Below are 23,864 nucleotides of genomic sequence, written 5' to 3' on the forward strand. Positions count from 1 at the left end.
AGAGGAGGAGGTGGGGGGATGATATGGAGGGGTGGCAAATGTGAGGAGTTGCGCCGATATGAATTTGTTGTCACTGGTTTGGTCTGGTGACTGATGGGAAAATTTGTGGGGGATTTGAGAGCCTGATTCCAGAGCTCGGTGGGAGTTGGAGGTGGTCTCGCTTCTCCATTGTCCCCCCCCGCTCCCACCCTTCTCTCGTCTCTCTCATCTTATTTTCCTGTGTTTCCTTCTCGTTTCCTTTCTCACCTTGCCAACTTTCATCCTTATCTCCTTTCTTTCCTAATCGTCTTTCCTTTCAATTCTCCTGTCCTCTTTTCTTAATTTTCTATTTTTTCCCACCTCGTGCTGACATTTCTCCACCTTTCACCTCCATTTCCTCAGAAATTTTTCCCTCCCTTCACTTCCTTTCTTCTCCTCCTCTTCTTCATTCCTCCACCTCCTCCCCCGCACCATAATCTTCCCCACCTGCCTTAGATCTTTTTATCTGTTGTTCAAGCTTCACCTAGTCACTTCCTGTGCATTGTGGCCTCCTATCCTTTCTCCTCATTCCTCCCCTATTTTCCCTTTCCTCTCTTTATCGTCTCCTCAGCGTACTGCTCTCCTTTCCATTCAAATCTCCTTCCTTGCTTTCATCCCTCAATTTCTTCTCTCTCAGTCTCTTTCTCCTACTTTCTCCTTTTCCCCTTCTTCATTCTTCCTCACCTCCTTTAATCTCCTGCCCTTTGGTTCATCACCCCCACACTTTCCACCTCGTCCTGCGTCCCTGCATCCTTCTCCTTCCTTTTAGGTATTCCTGTCTTTCCACCCGTTGTTTTCCCTTGCCTCCCTCCATTTCTGTGTTCTCAGCTGTGAGAGCTGCTGGTGGAAGCTTGGCAACATCCATAGTGTCTGTGCTTTGTGTGTGTGTGTGTTAAAATGAGAAAGATTTGCCAACATCCCCTACTGTCTTCCAGAGGTTTTGTGAAGGAGACACATACACACCCAACTCACAATGATCCGCAGCCTCCATTACTCAATAACTCGAACACACATGTTATATCTGCGTTCTTCTTACTGCTGAAAATGTGATATCTGACCAAAGCGCCTTCTCGTCCACAGTTATTCTTTGTTAGTTGTTATTATTAGTAATTAGACATCTGAGCAGAGAACTCATCACACTGGTGTGGGTGGATTTTAGTCAACAGTCTTTAAATCCTGCAGTGAAATCAGCTTCACTTAAGAGCTGCTGCCATCACTGGAGGATTTGATTGCCACACGACGGACATGCAAATGAAAAAACAAACAAAAATAAAACAATTGTTGCCAAAAAAATAAAGAAATTGTGCTTTAAAAAAACATTCACCTGCTGTCATACACTCTCATTCTTGGCTTTGGGGCTAATTAGAGCAGATGCATTGCATACAAAATACATTGTTTCAATACATTTTATAAACAAATATTTCCCCAAATAAAATACTGAACATGACACTTTAAAAAAAAAAATTACCGCTTCTTCAGTGCGTCACATAAAGTTAAACGGGGCAGTGTGCTTTGATTTCTGTTCTTTGGTGACAGGCGGATGCTGGGCAGGTAAAGTCTTATTTTGAATCATAAATATCACAGCTGTCAGTTGGAATCATGTTTACATTAAAGCATGGGACTCACAAGAGCACGAAACAAAAGAAAAGTGCAGCTGAAGCGAGGAATGTCTTGCGTATAGAGACGCAACACGTGTTTTCGCCATCATTTTAAAAAAGCCTTCAGTGTTTAAAATTATCATGAACTTTGACAAGTCCAGACATTGCAACAAATGGACGTTGGTTTCAATTTATCAGACAACACAAAATAAATTACCGTCTACAGATATGATGAGCAACAAATTATGAATGATTTCATCTTTAATCTCTCCCGAATCCAATCAGAAGCAAAGTTACTTTTCTTAAGGGAGACCATTAAATCTGTGCTTGCAATTAGTGATAGCATGCAGATCTTTAATTTCTGGTTAAATTTTTCTTCATTTAAAGAGATATAGTTGCTTTTTCTAGTTGTTTTTGTTTCTAGTCATAAAAAAACAGATTTTTCTTTTAAACCTGTAAGTGTTTTATCCAGGACATAAAAACCTGACCTGGCATTTACTCAGGCCTTGCAGTAGGAATGTTTTCTCCAGGCTGACCTCTGATCACGTGCAGACCCTCTCCCAAGAGGCAGAGCCTAACTAAAAGGCAACTGAGCTGCTTCCATGTTGCCACATGAACCTGAATCTGGACTGAGTTGCTCTCAGTAAAACGGATTTCCACGGATCAGGTGCCAAATTGCCAATATTCTGCCACATTTTAAAGCCGGTGACTGACTGTCACCCACCGCAGCGAGGGGAAGCTCTGTGGCTCACTCTGTCGCCTCTGTTTGCCCAGATGCTACGTCTGTGAAACTGCATGTCTGCACAGGGTGTTCCCGTGCTTTGCAGTCAATGCATAATAAGAAGCAGTATAGATAATCAATGAAGGACGGTGCTCTTGTCAAGGCTAGAAAAGCCTGTGAAGAAGTACCAGCACAGCGCAGCATTACCAGACTTGGCATAAAATTTGATCAGGCTGTCTCATTATGAAAAAATTCAGGTTAAGGACTTGTATTATTTATATCTCTAGATTCATATAAATGCCCCCTTTTCAGCAGCGCCTGTTCCTCTAATCACTAATCACGTTGATGCAAATGAGGATGAAATTGGTGCACTCGGTTTCTGGACGTGAATTCTTCGCTCGGGTGCTTTTGTTTGGTGAGACGGTGTGTGCGTGTGTGCAAAGAAAAAGAGAGAAGGTCTTCAAGCGTCTCGCTTGTATGAGACACTTGTGTTGCAAACCGTATTTTACGCCGCATGTAGACTCAGACTGGGGCGAATTAACAGACAATACGACATGTCAAATCAGCGTGGCAGCCTGATTGGCTGACTGATTGAATCAGATCACATCGTGGAGAAAATTTAGCTCTGTGTGTGCGTGCGTGTGTGCGTGCGTGCGTGTGTGTGTGTGTGCGGACTGGGGAATACCCTTTCACTGGAACAGTCTGGAATCACGAGACTGTTGCCATGGCAACCCAAGAATGGGAATTTCTCTAGCAACAGACAGGATGGAGGGGAGATACTGGGAATTGTGGGAATGTCACCTCGACGACAGTGGGGGGATGACTGTAGCAGCGGCTGCTTCGTACGGTGGGAGAAGGAGTGAGTGGATGAGCAGGTGACTCTTAGAGGGTTATTGATTTTTTGTGTGTGTGTGTGTCTTTTTTCATCTTTTATAGCAGCGAGTTATGCAAAGACCAACATTCACCACTTTTAAATACATGAGTGTATTGTTTTCACGCTAAACTCCTGAAAGCGTGGTGTTCAGGTGAAGGCTAACACAGTTGAATTCGATCATCTTATGGAGTTAGGTAGGTTGTTATATACAGACGGGGAACAAATGAAGAACTCAACAACAAAATTATCAGAAAAGATATTTGTTTATTTAGTGTTTTGACCATGAAAGACCATGAATGATGATTTTTATTTTGGGGGGGGGGTCTTCCAGAGGACTTCTGTCACTTTTGCTTCACCATCTGTTCAGAACTTTATATTCTCTCGCCTGTAAATAAGACAAAGCTAAAGAGGAGCTATGTTGCTAGTGCAGATTGTGGAACTGGAACCTGCTAGCTAGCACCTCTTTCTTGACGACATCACTTACGTCACAACAGATGGCAGCCTTGACTGATGTCTCTCAGCCACAAAAAAACCCACAAAACATTTCATGACTCTATGATCACCTGACCTTCCACGACGACCATCGCAGCTGACGACAAGCCCGAGCCGAGCATAATGAGTCAGTCCTACCATTCAGTGAACCCTCACGTGCAGCACGGAGGCTGGAAGAGATCATTCCCATCAGGGTAGAAGCGTTTCATCACAGGATAGAGGGGATCTCTCAGAACAACCTCGGATTGATTTGCTGTGACCTTTCAAGCGAAGGCAGTGGTTAATCGGACTTTTTCTGCCACACCTCAGTAACCCAAAAAACACACACACAGTGGGGGACACCCCACAGTCTGAGAAGCCATGTTAGCACGACTCATTTGCCACCCTTCTGTAAAAAAGGAGATTCCTGCACTCTTCTCTGTAGATGCGAGATTAAGTTTACACGTCACACATATTGTGATTTTTGCAGCCCAACTTGGAAATAAATTGTTCCGTTAAACAAATCGCCCGTCCTTGTAAATTCCCATCAGCAGAGTCACAACACCAGCCAGAAAACGTGTTCTTTTATTACATGCTGCCACTAAAATCCACCTGCTGCAGTATATCAGACAGGGTTTTTTAAAGCCTACCGAGAGACAGATGTATCAAGGCAAAGCCCGACTGAAAGGTCTCATCTGTGCCTCCAGGTTTAGCTCTAATGCAAAAATAAATCTCACACTCTGTTTTATTAATGCCTTTTAGTTGATGGCACACCATGGGGGGAAAAAGATGAGGATGAGAGACAATGAATTAAATTTACAGCTGTCTGAGAATACGCGTCACGCGAACAAGGATAGATTGAAATGTGACTGATTTCAGCGTCTCTGAAGCAGGCGCTGTGCTCCCTGACTTTAGATTCAAATGTTGAGAGTTATATGGGATCACAAAGCAAAACGAAATACCCAAACTGTCAGCTGGAAACATGTTTACTTAAATGCATGATTTATTTATTTATTTTTTACAAGAGAGAGGCAAGAATAAAATGGATTTCCACTGAGGAGCGTTTAAAAGTATCTATTATATTATTTAGAAATCTTTAGTATAAAATGCGATCGATCCTTCCCTTGTGATTTCATAGCCGTCTCTATATTCTAACTAAGATTTTATTACAGACGCCACCGCATATCGTGCTTGGTTGTGTGCTGTGAATTTTTGCAGTTCAAGTGCTGGTTACAAGCGTCATGGCTCCTCTTTCCTCCTTCTCCCCTGCTGCACAAGATGGATTCTACGCAAAGATGGAAAACACCCCTCTCCCTCTCTGTCTCCCTCTCTCACACACACATGGTCCTCATTAACTGGGTCACTCGCAGCTTTTTTTCCCTTCTCTATGCATTAGGGTATACCTCCACAGAGTCCCTCTCTGTCTCTCACATACATGTTCAAAGGGGATTCCCACCCCTTTTTATAGCTGCGAAGTCACGATGTGTGTTATGCAGGGAGAATGGGCGTAGTCACGCGCGCGTGTGTGTGTGTGTGTGTGTGTACGTGTGTCTGTATGTTTGTGAGATGTCATTTTAGATAATCAGCTTCAGCAACCACTGTGTGTGTTTGTGTGGATGAGCGTTGTGCAGAGGGAGAGATGATAGAGAAAATAACTGTTAGTACCTGTCGAAGAAGCGCCTAAATGCCTAACTAAGACCCAGTCAGAGTTTCGTCCGATTTTCAGTCTCTCTCTGTCCTTCTGTGACTCTCTCGATCTCGATCTTTGTCTAGTGAATCAGTCTGTTGTCTGTCTCTCAGCTGCTTTACATGTCCGTTGTCATTTCGTGAGTTTCCACCCTCTCCTTCAGGCCCGCTGTCACTTTTGTCATTTTGTCTTGTTTTAGTTGTTCCTTGTACGAATACAGGATGCACGGAGTCAAACGGCGAGAGGCAAATGCAGCTTCTGCTTAATTGTAGCGACATGAAATAGCCGAGAGCACAGCCTTCTGTTTGCTACATTAGATGTGCTTTTTAATTATTGCAGAGGTTTCAAAATCTGCGGCGGTTATTAAGTATTTACGTACGATGTATTTGAATCTGAGCTTTAAAATAATATGGGGGGGAAAAGTGCTTGAGATAAAGAGAAATCATTAGAACAGACAGAATAGCACGTGTATACAAAGATGTTGGTAAATCATGACAGAGCACAGTAGACACAAAGCTATTTAAGGCTGCACTTTACCATCAAAGGTTCAGAAATAATTTATCAATGTTATTCAAGTGGAACAATGACCACGAAGGACGGATTAGTCCAAGAATCCTGTAATGGATTGGATGTGCTTGACTAGTCTCTCCACAGGAAATCCCTCAGGATGCAGGAGGCTTCATGTGGTCACATTGTCCTTCTTTTTAAACTGTACTGTACCACAAATACGTCCTCCGAGATGTGCGCAGGATGTGAGTTCAGAGCAGGAATTTTCTACATAAATCAGCGTTGAAACGGACACAAATCACCACTTGGTTTTGTCTCGTGTTGCTTAACAATATGCACGGGTCCTTACAATGTGCGGCATGCTCTGATTTGAAGATCAGCTTGTTTTTTCAACTCTTCCTCTCTCTGTCTTTTGTCTGTGTTTTGTGGCGTGTAGAACCACAGCTGAAGGGCATAGTGACCAGGTTGTTCTGCAGGCAGGGCTTCTATCTCCAGATGGGCCAGGATGGAAGTCTGGACGGGACCAAAGACGACAGCACCAACTCCTGTTAGTAGACACGCTACACACCCACACTCACGCACACATACACACACTGGAAGACATCATAAACAATCATGTGTATATAAGGAATAAAACATCTGGAGATATTCAGTCATAGTCAAAAGAAAGTACACCCTCTTTCAAGTCTTCATAAGGACATAATGAAAAATCATCTGTTCCTCAGAAGGTCTTAAAACTATATAAATATCATATATAATATAATATGGCAACAAAAATAATTGAGTAAAATAATTAAGTGTGCCTTCACTGCTTCCATAGGAATTAAGAAGGTCAGTATCAGACAGGTGCTGCTAATCAAATGCACTTGGTTAACTGATCATCAGCAGGTGTGAGCACCTCTATAAAAGCAGAAGTTTGGGAAGTTTGCTGGTCTGTTGCATTCAGGTGTGTGTTTATACAATGCCAAGATAGGAAGGCAATGATCCCTTTCTATCAGTTGTTTTCTTAGAGAAACAACTGTTGCTGCCTGTCAGTCTGGGTGGGGTTATAAGGTCATTTCCAAACCATTTGAAGTTCATCATTCCACAGTGAGACCAGGTTGTTCAGTAACCTAGAAAACATTCAGCATAGCCGACAGTCTTCCCAAGAGTGGATGTCCTGGCAAATCCACCCCAAGGTCAGAGCATGCAATGCTCAGAGAAACTGCAAAAATCCCAAGAGCTACATCTCAGAGTCTACAGGCCTCAGTTAGCGTGTTAAATGTTAAAGTTTATGACAGCACAATGAGAAAAATAGTGAACATGTAAGGATTGTTTGGAAGTGTTGCAGGAGAAAGCCTGTTCTCTCTAAAAAGATCATGGAAAGCATGGATTAGGTTTTCAAGATTACATCTGAACAAACCACAAGACTTCTGGAACAATGTGCTTTGGACAGACCAGACCAAAGTGAAGCTGTTTGGTCATCATGCACAGCACCACGTTTGGGGAAAACCAAATGCAGCACAAACACCTCATATAAACCGTCAAGCACGGTGGTAGCGTACTGATAATTTGGGCTTGTTTTGCAACCACAGGATTTGGGTGCCTTACAGTTATTTAGTTGACCATGAACTTCATGGTCAACTAAATAACTTTAAATAAATTTGATTTCTAGAATCAAATGTGAGGTCATCTGTCCTACAGCTAAAGCCCCAAATCGGATGATGCAAAAGGACAAAGATCACAAGCACAGCAGCAAATCTACAACAGAAAATAATCAAGGTTGACTTGATTATAAAGCTGTGGTGGGATCTTAACAGAGCTGTTCATAAACAAATGCCTGCAAACCTCAAAGAACTGAAGCAATGTTGTAAAGAAGAGTGGACCAAAGGTCACAGAGGGAATGATTACGATTAAGATGCTACTAAAGGTAGCTAGCTACTGAGTGGGTGTACTTTCCACACATTACTTCTGCATTTTGGCTTCTGTTAGCTGAATAATGACAGGTATGTTTCAAAAATGTTTTCAAATCATTTTAAGACTTGTTAAAGGCCATATGTTCTTTTTTATTATGTCCTGATATATAAAACCTTAAATTTAACAGAAGGTGTATTTTCTTTTTACCACGACTGTACAAACAGCCCAAATGTGTATTTCTGTTGTGGAAAACGGTGTCAAAGGTGGACAAGGCTTTTTCACAGTCTGCTCACAACAATATGTTCCAAAGTTTGTTGCAGTTCTTATTGTACAGATTAGTAGCATGAGGTGTAATGCTATTTTTATGTAAGAAGTCTACACGAAACTGCTTTAACGTAATGGCCAGATTGCCAAATTGTCACTTGTAAAGTGACAGAGTATTTTATTTGCTTTCTTACAACATCTGCTCATGGCAACTAAAACTACAGATGTGTTTGTTTTTCAGAATTTACATTATGTGGAAAAAGAGCTTCCTTTAAACTTTAGGTGGCACGCAAATTATCGTGAATGCCACACATGCCTCAATGCATGAAAAAGCATGAATTTATTTATGTAAAACCTAATTAATTATCAAAAACACACATTAATTAAAAGTATCTCATGCATGTGCTGCTGCATAAACAACACAAGTAAATTGGAATTAGACTGAATACACATTCAGTGACATCCTCTCTGAGTTTTTCAGGCTATCCATGAGCCGCAAACGTTTACATGATAAATAGTTTCTCATTCGTGATCAAACTAGCATTTTTAACACAATGATTAAACATTTTATTAAGATATGTAAGAAAAGCTCTCAGTTCATGTATGTTCCCTTGTGCTTCTTGGTGGCAAAACACCTTTTTTAACATTTAAGCATCATTTGGGTCATATAGAGGTCAGAGCCATTGCTAATAATTGGCCTCCTGGACAGACAGTTGCACACTCTTGACAGATGCACGTACGCAAGGCACGTCAACCAGTATCTACAGTAAATAAGAGAGAAATGAGAGGAGCGTTTTAAACCAAATATATTTCATAGCAGTGTAAAAACTACTGACACTGTTTCTCAAGGCTGCCTGGGTATCTAGAGATGACGTGTCAATCTCTCGACCCTCATCTAATATGAAGGTTGGGGCACGTGTTTTTTTCCCCACTGTTAAAGAGGAGAGTCCATTGGGAAAGAGAGAAAAAAAGACAAGATAGATATTCAATAAATATTTTACAGTAGTTATAAGTGGTTAAATAGAGGTTCCTCAGTTTGCAAGGGAATTAGTAACATGCTCTTCAGCTTTACTGTTCAGTCACAGTGATCTGCTCACTTTATCGGACCCTCTACGCCCAACCCAGCCCCCCGGGGGAGGAGCGGCAGATGGACAGCTTATTGATTGATGTAGCTTTGTTGTAATATTCTGATGTACTGGGCTTAGAGAAAATCAAATGCTAATCAGTAATCACTGCGGCGTGCCACTCACTCATCCAAAGTGTCCTTTTCACATTGGCCGAGTCGCCTGAGCTCTGCGGTCCGCCTTTTGCGGTAGTGTTCTACTTATTTACTATTATTATTATTTTTATTTTTTTTGCCAAATGTCCTCACATCTACATTAATTTATTTATTTTTAACATTTCTACCACAACGAGTCTGCAGTAAGTAGATGAGACAAAGCTTGTTGCCAAGCTGCAATTTATTTATTTATTTATTTTTCATTTGTCTGGTCAGTAACATTTCCTGCTGCATTTAAAGGGGCAGCTGTCAGCACCTCTGATCAGTTTCATGTCTTCATGTTAATGAAGGCTGTGTAATACGATGGTGGTTGACTAACTGTGGTATCTATCGAGTCTGATTCCTCGCAGGTGTGCTTGGGCATATTTCCACTGTAAATGTTGGTTGAGAAATCAACAACCATTTCTAAGCAACCTTGATTAATGAGGGCTCTGATATCCCAGGTGCAATCAGCCTTTGATTACAAAGAAAAGAGCACATGCACTGTTGTGACCTTCATTTTAGGTCATGGTTGTTTTTTTTAATGCTTTTACGCGATAATGTGTGCACTCGTTTCCTTTCTAAAGGTCTCAGCTGTCGAAAAAAATACTCCAAATGTTAGTCAGCATGTACTGTATCTATACCTAAGGGTAAATACAGTATACGGTTGATGGATGCATATCACATCAATAGGAGTTCATTGCCTGACAGTCGTATAAAACTTTCAGCAGTTGACAGTGAAGTCTGTGGATTATCCAGAGTATCTGGGACATTGTTGTAGGAAAAACACAGTTGCTGTTGGAGGCAGAAATCTCAGAGGCGGATGTTTCGAAGCTGGGCCTCAAACTCGCAACATGAAACGACGACATCTTTAAGCTCGAGCCGTGGGACGCGGCAGCTAATCAAAAGAGGAGTCACAAACGCCCGAGACAATTATACCGGCAGCGATAGAGGAAAGCATCCGCACAATAAGACAATAATGTAAAGTCTAGTTCTGGATTCACAGAATGCAACGGAGAATGAAAAACCTAATAAAATGCTTTTTTTTTATCAGCTGGAGAGGTTCAGGTAGGTGAGAGGAAGCGAGGGAATGGACAACAGACTTCAAACTCTAATGAAACTTAGATATGTAAAATAGTATAGCTGAATAAAATCAAAGGTAGACATCATGAGTTAACAAAAATGCTGTGGATGTTAGGTTACAGCTAATCTATCACAGGATTAGTTTACGTTGACCTGAGGAACCAAAGCTGTATATTACATTGAAAATATTCTCCTCTGTGTACACAAAGAAAGAAGGATTCACCTTAAACCTTGCTTGATGCTGTTTGTGTGTCGGTGCTGTCAGCACGCAGATCACACGAGTTAAATGTGGCACCACTTTAGCCGACCTCAGCGAGAGACAGAAGAATTTTAACAACCTTGAAAGGTCATAACTGCCGATGGGCGTGATTATTTTCATCTTTTCATATCCGAGGATCTAGATTAAAAAACTATATCAGAATGGAAATCGTGAGCATATTGTCTGTGATTTTTCATGCCCTGCCTTTGTCTTTGCGGGTTTATTTTAAAATTGAAAGATTTGCTGCTTGTGATTGTTTAACTGAAGTGACACTCAAGGCCTGATTGGGTTATTTGCTCCGTTTTTGCATCAATTTAATTTTAATCCTGATTCTCTCGCATGCAGAATCCATTACTGTCTTACTGATGTTTGTAAAGCAGTTTTGGTAAAATTGAAGTCACTCTCATAGAGCTAAGAACATAATTAGAAAGCACAGTGATAATGGAGAGCCACAAAAATGCCATAGGTTATTTCTTCTTCTTGTAAACTGCCTAAATGAATTCCTTAGTTGACCCCTCAAAGAGTAAATAATGTCATCTACTGATATTCAGGTTTAAAGTTCTGTGTATATGTTGAGTTATAATTCTAGATTATTTATCTATTATTCAGTTTAAGAAAAGAAAACAAGATAAAAGATGCTACGTGATTGCAGGAAGTGAACAAAACCACCGGTGACGCTAGCCCCCGGGCTACATGGGTGCAACCAGCCGTCTGTTTCTTTACCGTCACTGACTGCGGTTCTATTTAAATAACACTGACCGATGGAGCTGAGAGGTGGACTGTGCCTCTGGAAAAAATGAGAAGTGGCTCATATTAAAATGTCACAGAGCCCTTGGTTAAGATATCCTTATGTCCTCCACCAGATCTTTATTTTACTGGTGTTCAGATTCAGATTGAACAAACATTTTTCACTGTCCTGCAATGCTTTTAAGAAGACTTTGGTCACAAAGTCTTTTATATGTTAAGCCGAACAATGGATGATTTTTTTTGCTGCACAAATAATATTTCTTATCCAGTTATATTAAATATGTTAATAGACATGAGCACTGGTGTTGGGATAGAAGAAAAGAAATCCATCTCTCTTCTGTAAAATTCAGAATTTAAAAGCCCTGCAAGCAGCCCCACGAGACCGTGGAGGCTGCTTCACCCTTCACCAGTTGACCAAACCAACTGAGCAGTTCTGGGAGCACTGCATTTCAACAAGAGACACACAACAAGTGTGCAGGAAGCGCAAACACATGAACTGAGTTTGTCTCCTTTTGTCTTCAGCTCTGTTTAACTTAATTCCTGTGGGTCTGAGAGTCGTGGCCATCCAATCAGTTAAGACCGGTCTCTACATCGCAATGAACGGAGAGGGTCACCTTTACTCCTCGGTGAGTGCATGCACACACACACACGCGCACGCACGCACGCACGCACGCACGCACGCACACACACACACACACACAAGACACAACAAGAAATGCTTTGTTTCAGCTTCTTTAATGCGTGCGGCACAGCACAGGGAGCTTTAACCGATTACAACCGGTATTACGGCGCTTTCCTGTTTTTTGTGCATTGGGGAGCAATGCTCAGGAGAAATTGTTTAGCTTACTTGCGGATCTGAATTTATCAATGACAACTTCTTGTGTGATTTTAATTATTGAGAACTGGACATATTATTGCTTTGAAAAAAGTCAGAAGGCTTTGCTTTGTCTGCAGGGAAACTGAACTGAGAGATTAGTCTGTTAACTTTAGCTCCGATTAAAGTGGTAAATTACTTTGCTTGAATCTGGTCAAAAATAGTTTGGGAAATAAGCAGAGATAGTTTTTAAGGTGTTATTTCATTATTTATTCAAACTTCATATATTTATTTTACATTTGAATAATAAAATGTAAAAGAAAATTGTCGCTTTCACCTTAATCGTTTAATTTGGTGGGAAAAAAATCAGTTTAAAAAGAAAACAAGTAAATATTACAGTGTTTTTTTCTCTTGGCAAGCAAACAGTAAGAAAAAACCGGAAAAATTTTTATTTTTCAAGGAAGGTAACACAGGGTTATTACGTTTACTGTGCATGGATTGGTTAAACTTGTGATTTCTTTTGTCATTTTTGCTTAAATGGCTCATCAGTTATCAAAATGAGGGCCTATTATTTCTGTGAATTACCTAATGGGCTCCTTGACTAATTTCCAGAATAACATTTGGATCTAGTGACACTCTTTAAAAGAGCCAGACGTGAAGTAAATGAATCACTGTCCGGCTAATGTGACAGATATTTTAAAACATATATCATCACCTTCCACACTGACGTTATATTGTGTGGAAGAAACATGAGGGGATTTTTTTGTACAGCCCTGCTTAGTTACCAGGTGTAGGGACTGTTTGGACTGTATCCAGGGACCTTGGTCTTGATGTGGAGTTTTTGACTTGAAGGACACATGAGCTTATGCCGTGGTTAGGCGTCCATTATCCATCTGTCCGTGTCACGAGAATCACTACGCCTCCTAGAGTTTTATCGGTTGTGCACACAGTGATCAACCAATGCGTCTCGACTCGAATTGTGCTCAAGGTCAAGGTCAAGTTTGTCATTTTACAGGCACTTTTCCATTTTCACAAGATTCACTTTTCCTCCTAGAGTATTAGTCATATTTTACTTTCACACAACAATCATCTCATGGGTCCTTACCCAAACTGAGGTCAAGCTCAAGGTCATATTTGCTGTTTTAGCTTCTGTTTTAACAGCATAACTTTCTTGCACACTACTTAGAGTTTCTCCAAATTCTCACACTTGATGTACTGAACAATAGTCAGTTGAAACCATTTAGCAAAGATTCTCAGTGTCTATGAATTCTGCATGCACATGAGTACAAAGAATGAGCTTCATGAAAATACTAAACAATGTGATAGCTTTAAATATCACTTTGCACACGTGTTGAATCCCACATTTCCTGTTAGATGGTGATGAGCATGATCTTATTGGTCATGATTGTGGAGGGAGTGGTCTTATTGGTTGCCTCCCACATTAGAAGGGATGGTTGGAGGGCCTCCCTATTACCATAATCTAACATCAGTATTGGGACCAGTGCTCTGCAATGCTTATACATTCATGTATTTTCATGCTTATCATGGCTACAATGTTAAAACACTTTCCTTTGACTTCAATTTGAGTGTTTGTGAGCCCCATTGACTTAATAAAGGACTTTTGATTCTCATTAGCTTGTGCAGTACTTTTCACTTCTGTTCTGCACTTCACACATTACAAAAACCTGTGAATTGTGATAGATTGTGAGCTGTGTGAGCCACTACGTCACAGATCTTCTGTATTCTGCTCTGTGTGACGGTACACTGATTAAAAATCAGATGCAAAGATCACTAACCCAGCATGTGTTGGGGAACTTTACTGAAATCTGGCTTTAAAATATGAAAAAAACAAACATACGCTGTTGTTCTATCAAACTGGCAATGAGCTGCAGCTGATTAATTCTTAAAATCAATTAAAAAATAAACTGGAAGGCTCGTCAGAGTTTTGATTGAGAGACAAATACTGAGTCAGAGCCAGCGGTGCATAATAGCACAAAAAGCTTTTTTCATGTCAGAAGATAATGTGAAAGACCCATTTTTTAGGTTTTGTGGGACAGAAGATTGGAGACAGTTTCATTAGATAGAAAAAGAGAGAGATGAAAAGAGAGATAAATTGCTTTGAATAGATGCCAGTGAAGCATATTAGCCTGATTACAGACGAGTATGCGTTCAGTCGGTCTTTTATTATTTGATAATCGTTAGATTCTGTGTCCTTTCCAGAAGCATCTCCTTCCTGAACATAAAAAATTCAGACAATGAAAAAAAGAAAGAAAGAAAAATCTGAAAACCTTGTCGAATAATTGAAATAAGAAAGAGACATGGAGAACAATAAGAAAGACATGACAGGGAGACGGCAGAAGAGGTGAAGAGCAAGTGGAGCGGAGCAGGATGGAGTGAGGTAGAAGAGTGGCGGCGTGAAGATGTTTGAGCAGAATATGAATTATTTCCATGCTGACTCTTCAGAGAAAGTTCAACCTCTTCCACTGACGTCCCCTCATCTGACATCACCCCTGCTTCCTCCCCTTCATTTCTTTTTTTGGTTGGAGATGACAGGAGCTGAGGAGGAGGGGAAAGGAGGTGACGGGAGAAGGAGAGAAGTAAGGAGAGGTGATGGAGAAAGAGAGAGAGAGGGAGGGAGGAGACGGGGGAATAGAAATGGATGGTAGCGGAGAGGAGAGGCAGAGACAAGAGAGATGAAAGGAGGGAAATGAAAGGGAGAGGTGAGAGGAAAAAGGGTGAGGCCAGTACATGACAGAAAAAAATGAAAGGAGGAGAGGGGAGAAGAAAGAATAGACTTGGATGTGAGGCAGAAGAAAAGAAAGTGGAGAGAAAGTAGGGCAAGGACAATGAGGAAAAGATCAAGAGGATGGAGGAAAAGGGCTGCAGACAGAAAATAAGAAAGGAGGGAAGGTGACACAGAAGAGGTGAAAATAAAGAGCATGTAAAAGGACGAGACAGTCAGGGGAAAGGAACGAGAGTAAAAGTCGTAAAAAATGACAGAAGGAGGTGGAGAGAGGAGATGAATGCAAGAAAGACAAGAGAAAATAGAAATATATAATGTAAATGTGAGGAAACGACATTGATTAAATAAGAAAGAAATCTGGAAATGAAGGAGAAAAGGGTAAAACAGAGGAAAATACTGAAGGGAGGGGACTGCAGACAAAATGAAATGAGGTAAAATGTTGTGGAGCTAGACGTGCAAAACACAAATGAAAAATGTATGGAGAAAAGGGGAGAGGATGGAGAGGGAGGAGGAAATGTTTAGGCAGAAGGGGGAAAAGGGCGAGAGGAAAAAGTTGTAAAAAAAAAAGAAGAAAGGAGCAAAAACAAGCCTGTAGACAAAGGGGGTAATCGGGAAGAGAAAGAATGGAGATCTGTGCTGCTCTGCTGGGCTTTCTCAGCCTGTCGCTGAAAGTCACAGATGCATGAGGACTTCCTGTAAATAATTGAGGAGGGGGAGTCCCCCCCTGCATATACACACTCACACTCAGCATAAATCCCCTCTAAAGCTGCATAGAGGGAAAGTGAGCATGTTTGATCATTTTCCAGCTCTGTGACTGATGTGCAGACAGCTACAAGATAACAAATATATAAATTATATACAGCAGGATGGGTTTATTGTGATGTCAGCACTGCTTGATGCTTAATTGGTTGCTGCAAAGGTCTTGGCTGTTGGAGTGCCTCGCACTGGTAGTATGAACCAACCTGTAGAAATACTCATTAAATGTTCTAAGGGTGCCATCACAGTTCGTTTTATCCTGCTCTGGACATGAGCAGCGATGTTTAGCTTTATGTATTTGGTAATTGGTTGTTTCAGGTTCGCACTAACCAAAGAGCCTTATTTTGGACACAGTTTGGTTTATCTTTCATCCCTCTTGGCTACATAGGAATTGGACTCCAGTGCCTGCAACTTCAACAAGACATGGTGCACTTGTTTGCAGTCTGTTCTGTAACGACTTCAAGATAGACCAGCAGTCCAAAGCATTTTGCACTTGGAAGGACTTTTACATTACTGCGTGTTTGCTAGCAGGTGTAAAAACATTATCTTGTAGCTGAAGTTGTGTGAAAATGTAAGCAACCCTTTCAAACAGTGCCTGCAGAAAAAGGTGATATATTTCAAGAACACCACAAGGAAAATCAGCTTTACCATATATTAATTAAAGTTTTTTTTTAAGACAGATATCAATACTTGATGATTTTCTGATATATCGGACGATATTTTCTTTCCAACACACAAAACATAAACAGATTCCCCAAATGTGTTATATGTACTTTTTTATGAATCCTTATTGAGAATATTATCAATATAATATCAATCTATTGTCACAACTTGTGCGTTACCCCCTTACTCTCTGACAAACCCTGCTCAGGTTAGTCGGTTGTTTTTGTCACAGTGATGTGGGAGTCGACAAATTATGCAATTTCCACACTCATAACATGGTTGAAGGGTGCTTCTCCCTGCTCTTTGTTACGTTTTACATTTTAATTTATCATCTGTTATAAATGCCAACACTGATATACCGGCAAATAGCTAATATCAGCGGGGCCAATATACTGCTTGAGCTCTAATATTGACATATGGAGAATTTAAGTACATCTTTGACATAAGACTTATGTGCTTCCTGAATTCCTTTTTTTCAAGGATGCCTTCTTGTTTCTTCCATATAAAGCTTGTATTAAATACTCCACAACAATTAAATGTTTAACTATGAGCTATTCAGTAACCATCCAGTTTTTTTTTTAGACATTTCTTAGGAGAATTGTTGATTCGCTTAAGGTCGTTATCTTGTTACAAGCACCACCTCTAGTTCAACTTCAGTTTTTAGACAGATGGCCACACATTACCTCTTTAATATGATAGAAAGTCCACAGCTGTGGTAATGGCTGGGATCTGGTCAGTCCATAATAAAGCAAAGCAAAAGTGAAGTCTAACATTTCCAACACCACGCTTGACAAGTGGTAAAAGAGTCTTCTCTTAACAAAGCTGTCTTTGGTCTCTGCCAAACATGGGTATGGTTACTGTGAACACAGCAGATAATGTGCCCAGTACATATTATTTCAAAAGATCTTTGATGTTTGTAGGGCTGTCAAAAAAGAAAGATAGTCAGATACTAATTGATACTAAAAACTGTCGCTTTAGATCAGGGGTGTCGAACTCCAGGCCTCGAGGGCCGGATTCCTGCAGGTTTTAGATCTCACCCTGGGTCAACACAACTGAATCAAATGATTAGTTCATTACCAGGTTTCTGGAGAACTTCAAGACATGTTGAGGAGGTCATTCAGCAATTTGGATCAGCTGTGTTGGATCAAGGACACATCTAAAACCTGCAGGACACCGGCACTCGAGGCTTGGAGTTTGACACATGTGCTTTAGATACTTACCAGCAAACAGAACTGATACCAACAGAGCCGTCTTTGCTTCTTCCAGTCAACACAACCTCATACAGCATTGCTGCAGACAGACACACCTGACCTCACTAACAGCTGAACACAAACACGAACAGCTAACTTTTTTAATGTTAGTAGGTGACATTCGCAACACTAGATCGTGGCTCAAGAGTTGGGAATTCGCCTTGTAATCGGAAGGTTGCCGGTTCGAGCCCCGGCTCCGACAGTCTCGGTCGTTGTATCCTTGGGCAAGACACTTCACCCGTTGCCTACTGGTGGTGGTCAGAGGGCCCGGTGGCGCCAGTGTCCAGCAGCCTCGCTTCTGTCAGTGCGTCCCAGGGCAGCTGTGGCTACAATGTAGCTGCCATCACCAGTGTGTGAATGGGTGGATGACTGGTTGTGTAAAGCGCTTTGGGGTCCTTAGGGACTAGTAAAGCGCTATACAAATAAAGGCCATTTACTAAACAATGCTTTATGAGGAATTCTAAGAGGTCAGTAAATCTCCTATTTCAATGACATTGAAGTATTAAACTGTTATCACAAACATCAGCCTGTCAGGCACACGTGTTAACACTGGCCATTTCACTATAAGCAATTATTCCACAATCATATCGGCCATCTCTTAAGGTATCATTAAAGTAACAGCAGTGGCTAATAATAAAACAGTAATTTTAATGTTGAAGCTGGGTAGCAAACTATCATTGAACTTTTATCTGTATTTTCCTATCAATAAAGACCTACACCACCCACCACCATCCGTACTACACCAAAGTACAAAGACATTTTCTGCAATTTAATGACAAGGTTATATACTAAATTCATAATTACAGAACAGTCTGAGCAATGATCTATCAGGACGTTGTCTGTAACACACATTTAATCACATAGTTTCACTGGACTGGCCCACTTATCATCAAGTGGACTGAATGTGGCTCACGTTGTAAAAATGAGGTTGTCATCCCTGCTTGAGACCTTTGCATAGTTTTTTTTTTCTTTTTAGAAAATGTTAGTTTTGCTTACCTACCATTTTTGCTATCTCTATTCTGATTGTAGAATTTACATAAATTGAATAGAAAATTGATTTGATTTGATTCATGCGCACTAAGAGGCCTAACAGTTCTTAGATCTTTACGGTGGTGACACATCAGTAGCACGCAGAACACCAGACCCCAGATGAAACAGGCTTCAGATGACGGTCATTAAGGAGGATCTAATCACTGGTACCTAATATAAAACTCCTGATTCTGATTTTGTAAATCTGAAGGTTATGTAAATATAACCTTTTACATGTTTTCATGTGACAGAATGACAAAAAAATAAAATATTTGCTTGTCTAAATAGATTGAAAAGGCCACAGTTTCTACAGGATGTGTTTTATTTTTGAGTATATTTAAAAATTTCTAGTCTCTTATCCGATATAGTTTAAATAACATTTATTTTGTGACCCATTAAGCATCAGTGTGTGTGCGCAGTGTGATGGACTAAACTAAACAGGAGTCCAGTTCAGGTTCTTGCAGAAGGAAAAATAATTCCATCGATCTCAACTTTCATATTCGGAATTAAAAGTGCCAGAACGATTCACACGACTTCACAGCCTACATTATGCATTCAAATCCCTGAATAAATGTGTCTCATTTGTCACTGAAAACAAGGAAAAGGACATTTTTGAAGAAATGTGAAGTAATGTAATCAATTTTAACACATTTTCTTCTGACGTGTCATCACTCACAGTTCTCAATTGTAAATGAAACTGAATTTTCTTCTCCAAATCTCAAAAAATATGAGATGTAAAATGCAATAATGTGCATTTTGGGGTTGCGTGGTTTTTTTTACTCTTTAAATGTCAAAAAAGACAAAAAAAGAGGAAACATTTCTTTTTCCCAAATTGCTTTAAGTATCCAAGCTGTGTATGTAGATTACATCATCCTCAGACATTTACATTATCCCTGGTATAGTGCATTTTCTTTGCAGCTTCTTCCTGGATGTATGCTGCTCTCCTCTTGGTGTGTTTTTTATCCTCTTATTGCAAATTGTTAATGATATGCTGCAAACTTAGTTATACATGGTGGCTCTTATTAATCCCAGATAACCATCATCTGGCGGCTGTGTGGTTGTGCACGTATGTGTGGTTTGTGTGTGGGTTTGGGAGTGCGTGCGCTCAGCTAACAGATGGCACAGTGTGCAATGAGCTGCTATGTGATAATTATGGAGCATGCTGGGGGAAGTGGAAAAAAAGTGCTGATGAGTTTGGGACTGTGTGTGTTTGCGTGTGCATGAGGACGAGAGTGGTAAAAGAGTGCGTCCCTGCGCAGAAGGGTGAATATTCCACGTATCGGTATTTTGTGTGTGCGCGGACGTATCAGGGGTGTTGGGTAGGTGTAGGTGTGAAGATGTCGGCTGAGAGGTGAAAGAGGAAATTGAGTTTTTGCCTTGTTTTTTCTTTTTTCTTTTTGCAAAATCATTGCACATTTCCTGCATCACACCGCTGTTACCGCCACACTGTGTTCTTCTACCGCTGCTGTATATGGATGAGAAAAAAGACAGGCAATATTACATTAGGGATGGCTTTGAACGTTATTTCCTGTTGATAATACCTGTTGTGACACACAGCAAACAAAACAGAAACATTTTTCAAAGGTGAATATTTTCATACATTTTGCCAACAGGCCTGTAAGGAGGTTTTGTAGACATGGTATGTTAATCACTTTATATACATTTTCCAGCCATTTTTTTAGTTACACCTTGATAGGGCCAGGTCGATCCCCCGTTTTTATCTTCAAGCTGCTTTAATTCTTTGTTGCATATATTCAACAATGTCCAGGAAAACTTTGCTCGGTGTTGGCATGACATGATCACACGTTGCTGGAAATTTGTCAACTGGATCCCAAAGGTGCTCTGTTGGATTGATCTGGTAACTGTGGAGACCATTTGAGTACACCGAACTCATCAGCAGAGTGGACAAAGTTTTTCTAAAGTTTTTTGGTGCAGTTTTGGTTAGCTCTTGTAAATTGTACCTTCAGTCTCCTGTTCTTAGCTGACAAGACTGATACCCAGTGTGGTCTTCTGCTGCTTTACCCCATGTCTAAAGCAGTCTGGCCATTTTCCTCTGACCTCTGGCACCTCTTCTCAATTCTGATGGTCGGTTTGAACTTAAACAGAATCTCTTAACCACGCCTACAAGCCTAAATGCACTGTGTTGTTGCCATGTGATTGGTTGACTAGGTATTTGCATTAACAAACAGATGTATTTAATAAAGGGCCTCTGTATGCTAGGTTTGTGTAGGTATTGGCATTAGGTGTGTGTATCTTGACAACTGTCCCTGAAAGCTCCTTTTTTCTCCCCTTTTTTCAATTTGTGTTTTGCTGACTGTCCACCATCATAGATTAGAAATGCAAATGTAGTCCTTCATGCAGTGAAGTCTCAGTGAATCGACCTTAGAGCCCTGGTCTGCATGTTTGGGAGTCCCCTGTGAGTTTACACACCATCTTGTTGCTACTCTTCCATCTTTGTCTTTATACACCATTCTTATTTTTTCAGTCACCTTTCTGTCCAGGTATCACTAGATGATAGAAACATATTGGCATACCAATATATAATGTACCTTAAAAGAAAAGGACAATGGTATTTAATGAAACTGTTTAAAAAAAAATTTGATGATTAGGAGCATTTTTAAACAAAAACACAGAAAGAAAATACTGAAACTAGCCTAATATAACATAAATAATAATAAAATACTTATATAAATTAGTAAATTAAATAAGGGACCAGTAAGGTAGAAATTATACAAAAGAGAAAGTACAATCAATAGAAAATAGAAAAAGGTCAACTAAAGTAAAAGAGCTCAGTGAATAAAAATGTAAATGTAATACATTAAGGTGGTTTTGGGACAGGCCATTTGTTTGGCTTTGAATAGCGTCAGTTTCCAAGTATAAAAGCCATTAATGCTCCAATAAAATCATTCACTTTTTACAACAGAGGCATTCTGCTATTATATACACAAACATTGATCAATGTAAATAGCTGACCTGACTGGATACCTCCCTGGACTTTTTAGGGGGAGGTAACAATGTTTAAAACGATAACAATAATATTTATATTTATAACAAGGTGCAATAATAATTAATGTGCAATAATAACAGTGTGCAATACACATACACTTACTCTTCTTTTTTATACTAAGTTAATATACTGTGTTGTGTTGTTTGTTACGTTGTGATGTGTCATATCGTGTCGTGTTGTGTTATATGTAGTGCCGACGTAGGACAGTTTTTCCAATTTCATTGTACTACTGTACTATGTATGACTGTGCAATGACAATAAAGAGTTATCTTATCTTATCTTATCTTATTGTAATATGTGATACACTTTTCTCAGATCCATATCACACGATATTCAGTATACATACTAATTCTACACATTATATACTATAGCTAATGGTCATCATACACAGCAGTTCATGACAAGTTTATTATAGTTAAAACTAAAACTAGATGTGAGAAAGCATTTCAGTTTACCAAAATAAAAATGAACTGAAACTGAAACATTTGTCATCACACCTTGACTGATGAGGCATTAACAGACACGTTTATTAGTCATGAAACATTAAAAGTTATGTTTTTATTCCAGCAGCTGTATTGATTTTCCTATATCTTACCTCTGCGATTTACCCTCCACACAGTAATACTAAAAGAGACTAAAAAAATATATTGACACAAAAAAAAAGATAACAATAAAGTGTAATAACTGTTGTTTGTGATAAGGAAACTGCACCATATATAAAATAAGTGAACAGCTGGAATATAGTCAGTGTGCTACTTTAAAAATTAAACTCCAAAAATCTAATCTTTGACTCTCTTTTTAGTTTATCAAACGTTTTGTATACACATGCAATTTATAAAACTGCCTTTTGAGATTCCTAAGCTGACTAATAGCATATAATTATAAAGATTAGCATTACATGATAAAATATAGTTATGTAGGGAAGAAAAACAAATTAAAAAAAGTAGCGCTGTAAAAATAAAATAAAGCAACATCAGGAACACAGTAATTGTGTTTAACTGATGGGTTTTGACATTTCAGATGTGGAGAAGGAGAGGCTCCCGATGCATAGGAGAGAAGTCTAAAACAGGCTTTCTCTAATGGTCTCCAAGCTGAAAAGGAAAAAGGACGGATTCCTGGTGTCACAGGAGCAAAGATTTCAGATGTGTGTAGAGAGAAAGAGATCAGGGAAGTAATGTGTTTAACCCGTTTGTGCCCAGATTTTTTTCAGAGTTGTAAGGCATATCATTTTATCAGTTGAGTCCCTCTGAATCATGTTATGTATTTATTTTTTCCATTTTGTACTTTTTTTTGAAGAAAATAGCATTTTTATGACTGGCAACAATTGTTGCCAGTAGTCACACAGCTTGTCACTAGGTCAAATGTCACCTAATAATAATAATAGAGAAGTAATAATAATAATATAATAAGAACAAAATAATAATATAGTCATAATAAATAATAACAAAAAGGTGGAGCCTCAGGTTCCCCCTGTATAAAATTCAAAACATCAAACAATTTGAACTGATTTCTTTATTCTCAATTTTTTTATACTCAAAAACTCAACAAACATTTTTTTCTTAGAACCTCTAAAAACATATATACATATATAACATATTTCTTCCCATACATTCCATCATCTTTCATGCATGTTCTACTCAGTGTGGTACTTCTTGAAGCACTCCACATGTAGTGGCACATCACACTTTCCACACGCAAATGATGTGCGTCCGCCGCAGTTCTTGCATCGCTTGTACCTGCTACCAGTGTTGCAGGGCCAGTGGTTCAAATTATCAAACCTGGTGGCATCAGTTATCGCCACCGCCATTGAAGATCTTCTGCCCTGCCTACTTGGCTTTGTTCCATGGCGCAGGAGGAGGGTCTGGGCTACCAGCCTCTGGAAGGAGAGGAGATCCTTCTCCCTGCTTTTCCAGGACCTAAATGAATGACAAAACAAGCATGATAGATGCATGAATGTGCATCGTTTCATCCTTTCTACAACGTCATGCCCCATATGTAGAATGTTCTGTAAAAGCAATATCACACTTGAGTTTGTGATGTTGGTCTGGATATCATCACTGTTGCTCTTGTCGACCGAAGAGCACTAGCGATGACCTCGAGTCAAACATCACCAACTCGATTGTGATATCACTAAATAACATACAGCCTTGTGTACCTGTAATAGCACCAGCTGTTCACCATGGCACTGTTCAGGGCCCAGCTGAAGCATGGCCACCACC

The 23,864-nt window shown here is 39.9% G+C and overlaps 1 protein-coding gene across 2 annotated transcripts in view; it reads left to right on the top strand.

Annotated features, from left to right (window-relative positions):
- Positions 1–23,864, top strand: part of LOC146608699 (fibroblast growth factor 14-like) — a 79,261-nt gene that overhangs the window by 33,106 nt on the left and 22,291 nt on the right. For both annotated transcript variants that reach the window (XM_085348953.1, XM_085348954.1), the window contains exons 2-3: positions 6,313–6,423; positions 11,906–12,009. In XM_085348953.1, the coding sequence (XP_085205079.1) occupies positions 6,313–6,423; positions 11,906–12,009 (215 nt within the window). The remainder of the gene's footprint in view (positions 1–6,312; positions 6,424–11,905; positions 12,010–23,864) is intronic.

This window comes from Diplotaxodon limnothrissa, linkage group LG23, assembly GCF_057381915.1.
Source record: "Diplotaxodon limnothrissa isolate DT_005_m linkage group LG23, D_limnothrissa_male_GT1.1, whole genome shotgun sequence".
NCBI classification, from domain to species: Eukaryota; Metazoa; Chordata; class Actinopteri; order Cichliformes; family Cichlidae; genus Diplotaxodon; species Diplotaxodon limnothrissa.